Genomic DNA, 8,019 nt, shown 5'->3' with positions numbered 1-8,019 from the left:
ATGTTTAACTTAAGTAAACCAACAACATTACTTCACATTTTATTACTTCATTCAAAGTGGTGTGTGTTTTTTAACCCTTGCAAAATGTGAGTCAGTTTGTCTTGAATGCATTGTTTGAGTCGTGGGAAATGCTGGTTAACCTCAGATGTTTTTCTTGAAGTTGTCTGACTGTTTGTCATCTACGGTCATGAACATGAACCTGCAAAGTTTTAGTGCTCTGAGGTGTGTGTACAAACTATATATTACTGCAGTGGTGTTCACTGCATTGCATTTTTACTTCCACAACAACCACTATAAATATAAATACTTGTTATATATATATATATATTTATATATATATATTTTTTTTTAATAATTTTTTTAATAATTTTTTTTAAATTGTGGGGACCGCAGGCTGGTCCCCACAATGTCAAAAATTTCAGGTTTTACTATCCTTGTGGGGACATTTGGTCCCCACAATGTAGCAAGAACAAGTACACAAACACACACACAAAATCAAGTAAGAAAAAAAAATCTAAAAAAAAAAAGAAAATCATAATTGTCACATTTTGTGAAAACAAAAGTTCTAAATTTAAAAATTACTTTTTTAGTAATATATGAGAAGTTATGTTAAAGGCTTAGTGTTAAAAAGTTTTTTTTTTTTTTTTTTTTTTTTGGAAAATTGTATCCCAAATCCCAGTTAGGGATCTGGAAAATAATGATTGTACCCAGAATTTTAACATGAATGCTTTGTGTCCTGCATGCAAAATTGATAACACACATAAAGACATGAGCAAATAATGGCAGTTGTTTTATTTTTAGGTGAATCGTTTCTTTGACCCGTAACCCAGTCTGTCTGTCTGGTGTGTTGATTTCTCAGTCTGAGTTCTGGCAAAAGCTCATGATGAGAGTCATCCAGTGCCAGAGATCTGAGCGTTTGTTTTCACAAAGTGGAAAACTGTGGGTGTAAACAGTGCTTGTTTCATGTTCTTTTTTTTAATTCCTGGAAAGACTTTTGTGGAGCTAAAGCCATCGGTGGGTTTGTCTCTGTCTGCTGTTTTCATTATTGCTTGTGAGGACATCTGTCACATTGGTGCCACCTGACTTGAAAATCTGTTATAAATAAATAAGCAGTTGTCACACTATCCACAAATACTCTTGCAAAATCGTGGCTGCGTGCAGGAGAGTGAGTCAGGCCGGAGCTGCTGAAAAACAGGAACTAGAGATGAAAAAAGAGCAGATTTCACATGCACTCCTGTCAGACGACTTCACAATGACACAGACATGGATCTGAACGGTCTACTCTTCATCTTCAGCTTCATCAGACTCTCAGGTGAGACGAACTGCACAAGCATCCGTACCGTTTACAGCCACACTTGCTTTATTGTCCTATGAATCATTTTCATGTTTATGCAAAGATGTGAAACTACTACATTCATTAAGTCAGTGCAATATTATGATAGTGGCATGAAGAGTAAACACTAGGGTAGTCTGAGACTATAACGTTTTTATAAAATAATATTTCACAGTTGGATCAAATTGTTATATGATATGTTTATATTATTACTTTTACAATTTATTCATTTATTTTTGAAATGCATATGAAATTAAATGTGTTAAGTTTAAAAAAAAAAAAAATCATAAACGCCACAGACTTTTGGATGAATTCAGCATTTTAATATACAGTGTTTATTTTTGCAGGAGCTCAGGACGTCACTACAATCAAGCAGATATGTGTTCAGAGAGGACAGTCTGTCATAATTCCTTGTTTATATCATCAGAAATACGCATTTTCATGCAAGTACTTGAGTGCTGGATACTTTTGGCTGTTGAGTGATTATGTGGACTTCTCCGATCAGAGATGTCGTCGCAAAACAGCGTTGATCTCAGACGACACGTCACGTCACATCTTCACCGTCCACATGGACGACGTGCAGGAATCTGGCTATTACTGGTGTGCCATTCAAGTTCCTTCAGCTTTTGATAAACGGGCAGGGTTTTTCTTGAACGTCACAGCAGGTGAGACCATCTTACACTTCTTTGAACCAGCTGAAACTAGACAAACAGGGTCGCTGCTGGCCAGATGGGTGCCCTAAGCAGAATTGTATTATTGTGCCTCCTCCCCCAAATATTATGGGGAAAAAACACCTATTATAAGGGTTGTGATGTCCATGTGATTTTGTTGAATAAATTCTAGAGACTGTAGCATTTCTACCGCAAAAAGGTGGCCAAAAATTAAAGAACAAGTGGATATTTGAATTAAATGTTTTGTAAGTGTAATAAAAGTAATTACCAGGATCTCTGCAGGCATTTGTAATAATATGTAATGTACATAAATTGAATTACATTATGCATTTTAACAGTGTTGAATGAAACTTAAATTAATTAACCAATCATCATTGCCTCATTGTTTTTTTTTTATATAATTTTTTATAAAATGCATTTTAAGTTATTTTAAAGTTATTATTACAAAGGTGGTTATCTTGGCTTCAGCAACCATGATTTTCTGGTTGTTGGCTAGTTTTCGTAATGGAACATAGAAACTCAGAGAATATTAAAGCAGATGCATTGCTGGTGAAATTATTACCGACATTAAAACACGTTATTAACCTCAGCAGCCAAAAAAAGTTTTACAGGATATGAGCATAGGGGACCTGAAAGTGATGCACGGGCTTCCGCTTGGGCTTTTTTTTCTTTTCTCTGCGCCGGACTGCTGATGTCTTTTCTCAGGTATAGTTGTCCATCAGTTATGATCATTTGCAGTCAGCTGCAAACAGGTGAGGGCGGGCGCGGATGTGGGAATGACACGTCACACCTACTGCGTTCACCATAAAAAGCATTTTAATGTATATGTTAAGGTTTATATTGTTTTTTTAATTATATATAATATTTTTATTTATTTATATCTTAATATTAATATAGAACAAAAGATTTTTGGGAGCTGGTGTCCTACACAGACTGCGTATTCTGCATAAGGAGCGTCGGTACTGTAGACAAACTCATAAAAGCGAGATAAATGACAGACGATGACAAATAGTTCAATATTTACTTGTTTCTTCATCAGATTTGGAGAAATGCAACACTGCATCACTTGTTCACCAGCGGATCCTCTGCAGTGAATGGGTGCCGTCAGAATGAGAGTCCAAACAACTGATAAAAACATCACAATAATCCACAAGTAATCCACACCACTCCAGTCCATCAAACTCAAATACAAATCCATAATCCATAATGACGCTTCCTCCAGTGAAAAAGTGTTCTGGTCTGAATCAGGAGAGAAATCTGCACAGATCAAGCACCGTTTACAAGCAAAACAGCTCTAAACTTTAACACTTTTGTCTTCTCAAGATGTTATCTCATTACTTGTGGATTACTGTGAAGTTTTTATCAGGTGTTTGGACTCTCATTCTGACGGCACCCATTCACTGCAGAGGATCCATTGGTGAGACAGTGATGGAATGACACATTTCTACAAATCTGATGAACAAACAAACTCATCCTAGTCTTGGCTGGCCTGAAGGTGATCACATTTTTTTTGGATGAACTATTGCTTTAACACACTTCTAACTGAGTTGCAACTGCTGCTTTCTATTCAATTTCTAGACTCTCCTGGACTTCACGTGAACTCTCAGAACGTGATGGGATCCGAGAACGGCAGCGTCACCATCACCTGCTACCATCAGGGGCAAAGTATTGTGAAATGGTGTAAGTTTGGGGGTCAGTGCTTTACAGGAGCGTCTGGGACGTTAGACGGCGCCTCGGTTGAGATCAGATATGGTCCGAGAAACACGACTGTGAGGATGAGCGGACTGAAGATGGAGAACGCGGGATGGTACTGCTGCTCAACAGAAGATCTGCAGATGCCTGTTCACATTGCTGTAGATGAGAATGAGAGCAATATGAGTCCGGTTATGGCAAAGTCTGTTCAGATCTCACCCGGCCCTCGCAAAAGGTAATGATCCTTAATATAACGGCTCGTTTACTCGCTCATGCTGCTTTAAATTCGTACGACCGTCTTTCTTCGGGGCAAACCTTTTCAGCCTTTTGACCTAAAACACTTCTGAACAGTCCCACTGAGATTTCAAGTTAACATCTCAATAGTTTACTGACACATTCACATGTTCACGGTTCTCTGACGTCAGTTAATACTCTGTAAAAAATGCTGGGTTAGAAACAACCCAGCAGTGGCTGAAAAATGGACAAACCCAGCGATTGGGTTGTTCTGACCCAGTGGTTAGGTTAAATGTTAAACCCAACCTTTGGGGTAGTTTTATTTAACGTTTTAACTGTCTCCCTCAGAGACGCCTAAGTTACCTTCCCTATATTACAATTAAATCCTAATCCAATCATGATAAACTATATATTGTTGGAAAGGTCAGAGACTCCTAAGCAGATATTTCACCACTGTTTTTTGTTTCAAATTATGTAGGAACAGTAACAGATTAATTTATCATAGCACGTGTTCTGATCTTTGTCACCAAAAGCCTTTTTAGTTGCCTTTTTCCCCATCATCTTTTAGAAATGATCATAAATTATATATCACTTAAAATTTAAAAACCTCAAAATTCATCCGTTGAAAGCCATTTTAAAATCTGGCATTGCATTACTATAGAAATGGTACTTCAAAAGCATATTAGAAAATGTATTTGTTCATGAATTATAACACTTTAAGTTTGGATTTCATACACTTTCACGTGTATGTTCAAGAATGGGGGTGACAATTGAAGGGTTAAACTCAGCTATTGCTTAAAAACGACTATAGCTGCTTTAAAATGAACCCAAAATAGGTTGTAAATTAAAAAATAGACACATAATTACTAGAGGCATCATCAATAATCAAATTTAATAATAAGCTATTTAAAATATGTTTATGATTTAATGATTATTTATTCAACTTAATAAATGCTTATTTACTGAACATAATAACAAATGTTAATTTCCAATCTATTTAGGGTTCTTTTTAATAATAATAATAAAAAAAAAAAGCAATAGCTGAGTTAAATAAAACTACCCGGAAGGTTGGATTAAACATTTAAACCAACTGCTGGGTCAAAACCACCCAATAGCTGGGTCTGTCCATGTTGTTTTAACACAGCATTTTTTAGAGTGGAGTCACTGACATGCAGGTAAACTGTAAAGAAGTGATTTTTCTTTACCATTGCAGACATGCACATGCACACACACACACATTCATTACTCGCCCTTCCAGTCCCGGTTTATGCGGCTCAGCATAGTGGGTGCACACGCTAATATGAGTGTTTTACTAGATTGTTTTTAATTTTGAATTATGATTTTTTTTATTTTATTATTTATGTATTTTTAGCTTTTTATCAACTCCCAACCCCCAGTTTAAAAAATGTGTCAGTGGAACACAAAAGCAGATATAGATATTTTTGATATTGTTGTTTTTGAAAACGTCCAGACTGCTATTTTCCATACAATTAAAGCATATAGTGGCCAGATGGTGTCAAATAAAAGTCTTTTGCGTTCAAAATAAAAGTTCATTACTTTTAAGCTATATGGGCTACTTTTTGCAACTTGAACATTTGTCAAAATATCTGCTTGTCAAGGTGTCGTGTGCGGGGAATGATCAGGATAAGCGAGGAGGTCCAAAACATAGAGTTTTATTTATAATATCCACAGGGAAACAGGAACGGACAGGAAACAGCAGGGACCAGCAAACACGGAGTAACAATACGTGAAGACAATACAATCACCGACAAACAAACGTGAACACAACCAACCTTAAATACACAGATGAACCAATCGGGGGAGACAGGTGAACAATCAAACAGTGACATCATAATTACAAACGGAACAGGAAGGACCAAATAAGGGCATACGGGGAAAAACACACAAAAACAGTCCAAAAGGTCTGACACTGCTTTTGTGTTTTTTCAGAAGAAATAGCATCATGCATAATGGAATAACATGAGAGAGAGAGTAAATGACAGAATGATCATTTTTGTGTGAACTGTCTCTTTAAACCATTTAAGGCCATTTCAAATGAATGGATATGTAAAAATGCAAAGCTGTGTATTGAAGTGTGTAGGCGTTTAAATCTCTTCATTATTCTGTTGTATTTTAGGACGGCTATTTTATTTCTGTTGCCTGTGATTTTGGAAATTCTCCTGATCATAGTCATTTACTCTGCACTGAGACTGTTTAAGTTTTGCAAAAGAAGTAAGTTGTTTACTTGCATCTTTAGTTTTGTGACCCTATGTAAAGTCCCAGTATTATTCAGACAGTGTGACGCTGTTCTCGTAGGATTTTTCCAGTCGGTGAATGAAGCGGAGGAGGGTCAGTACGTGACGATGCACAGGAGTCAGTCATCGCATGTGAGTTCAGCAGCACAGCATCATCACAGTGATTCAGCAATAGTGCTGCAATAGTTCAGAGAAAAACCTGTGCTCCGTTACATTAAAAACAAACCGCAGACTGAACAAATTCTAAGAAAGCTCACTGTTTCTGTTTTCTGTTCACTGTCAGTCATACGGCTGTGCTGATGGGGAAGCAGTGTATGAAAATATGGCCGGACTCAAAACAAACAGTGAGGTCTGGATATTCACATTTCCCTTTAATCTTTGCCTGTCATACCATAGTAAAACACTGCTGAAGAACACTGTGTGTGTGTGTGTGTGTATGACAGATACCTGCTTCCATTCAGAAATCCACCAGACCAGCTCTGGTCAAAAAAAGTGATTTATCAAAAGTGGTAAATACTTGCATTTTCTTCATGTTTATTTGGTTAATATGCTTTAAAACACAAACTGGTTGCTAACTGTGTCTTGTTTTTCTCCTCTAGTCTCTCAGAGAACCAGATTATGTGAACGTTTTGAAGAAGTGACTGTGAGTCTGGATGTTTTGTTTATTATCAGTTTCTTTAATATCATCCATTGGCCATAAATCCAGTTGTTACATCACAGAAAACCATTCCATAATTAATAAGAGATTATTCAAAGCTATATTCATTAAGCAAAACATCCTGCTCTGGTTTATTATTACAGAAATGAATGAACTTCCATATTAAATACACTGATGTTAATGTTCCTGAAAAAAGTCTCTTCTGCTCACCAAGGCTGCATTTATTTGATAAAAATAAAACTGTAAAATTGTATTTTAATTTCAAACAGCTGTTTTCTATGTGAATATCTGTTAAAATGTAATTTATTTCTGTGATGCGCAGCTGAATTTTCAGCATCATTACTCCAGTCTTCAGTGTCACGTGATCCTTCAGAAATCATTCTAATATGCTGATTTGCTGCTCAACAAACATTCATGATTATTAGCAATGTTGAAAACGTTGGAGGAGTGAATCTGTTGTGTGATTCAGCAGCTGTTTACTGGAGTTTCTCCAATCTTAACCAAACCTGAGCGCTGTGTTGAAGAGACTGTATGAAGCAGGCAGGGGCATTTTATTTAATTTTATTACTGTTTAATTCATTTAAATGTGCCTTATTCAGGGTTTTCCAAGCCACAGGGAACATCTCTGCAATTTATTGCAACACCTTCATTTATAAGCCAAGGTCATGGTTTTGATTCCAAGGGAATGCATGGACTGAAAATGTGAACTTGAATGCAAAGTCATATTGGATAAAAGTGTTTGCCAAATGCATTGATGTAAATGTAAATACAGTTTGAATATCAGAGGTTTTACTCGTTTGGTGTGAGTTTTTTCATGTTTTTCATTTTCTTGCGGCGCACATTACAGCCCTGACCATCACTGATGTGTTTTGTGTGTCAGATAGACCTAAAACAGCCTTATTAGGCCAGAAAAAAAAATATTTATAGAAGGGGAAGGAAAAATACTGGATTTAAAAAAAACATGTAGTTAATTTTACAGATAGGACCCCAAAACTAGCCAATACATCAGTGTCTGTACAGAACATGAAGGTAAACACAAATGCAATGTAATGTAAATAGAAAGAGGCACTGGAATCCTGTTATTGATGATGTAGAGCTGAATATATCTGCATGTTTACTAAAACCTGGACTAGATATGAATGTGTCAAACAACACTGAAAAAGGCGAGTAAATTTC

The 8,019-nt window shown here is 36.4% G+C and overlaps 1 protein-coding gene across 2 annotated transcripts; it reads left to right on the top strand.

Moving 5' to 3' along the window:
* The first annotated feature begins 1,172 nt into the window (after positions 1 to 1,172).
* On the top strand, positions 1,173 to 7,628 carry si:ch1073-59l16.1 (uncharacterized). 2 transcript variants are annotated; one of them, XM_051098210.1, is made up of 9 exons: positions 1,173 to 1,312; positions 1,681 to 1,998; positions 3,583 to 3,931; positions 6,068 to 6,162; positions 6,247 to 6,317; positions 6,469 to 6,534; positions 6,629 to 6,694; positions 6,785 to 6,828; positions 7,443 to 7,628. In XM_051098210.1, the coding sequence occupies exons 1-8, from the start codon at positions 1,264 to 1,266 to the stop codon at positions 6,824 to 6,826; spliced, it is 1,056 nt and encodes a 351-aa protein (XP_050954167.1). In that variant the 5' UTR covers positions 1,173 to 1,263; the 3' UTR covers positions 6,827 to 6,828; positions 7,443 to 7,628. The 2 variants fall into 2 exon arrangements, with proteins under 2 accessions (XP_050954167.1, XP_050954168.1); XM_051098211.1 differs by having other exon boundaries at positions 6,987 to 7,628.
* Positions 7,629 to 8,019: the final 391 nt, after the last annotated feature.

This window comes from Labeo rohita, chromosome 24 (assembly GCF_022985175.1).
Source record: "Labeo rohita strain BAU-BD-2019 chromosome 24, IGBB_LRoh.1.0, whole genome shotgun sequence".
Taxonomy (NCBI): domain Eukaryota; kingdom Metazoa; phylum Chordata; class Actinopteri; order Cypriniformes; family Cyprinidae; genus Labeo; species Labeo rohita.
The sequence above is the reverse complement of the archived record's forward strand: the minus strand, read 5'-3'. Positions and strand labels throughout refer to the sequence as shown.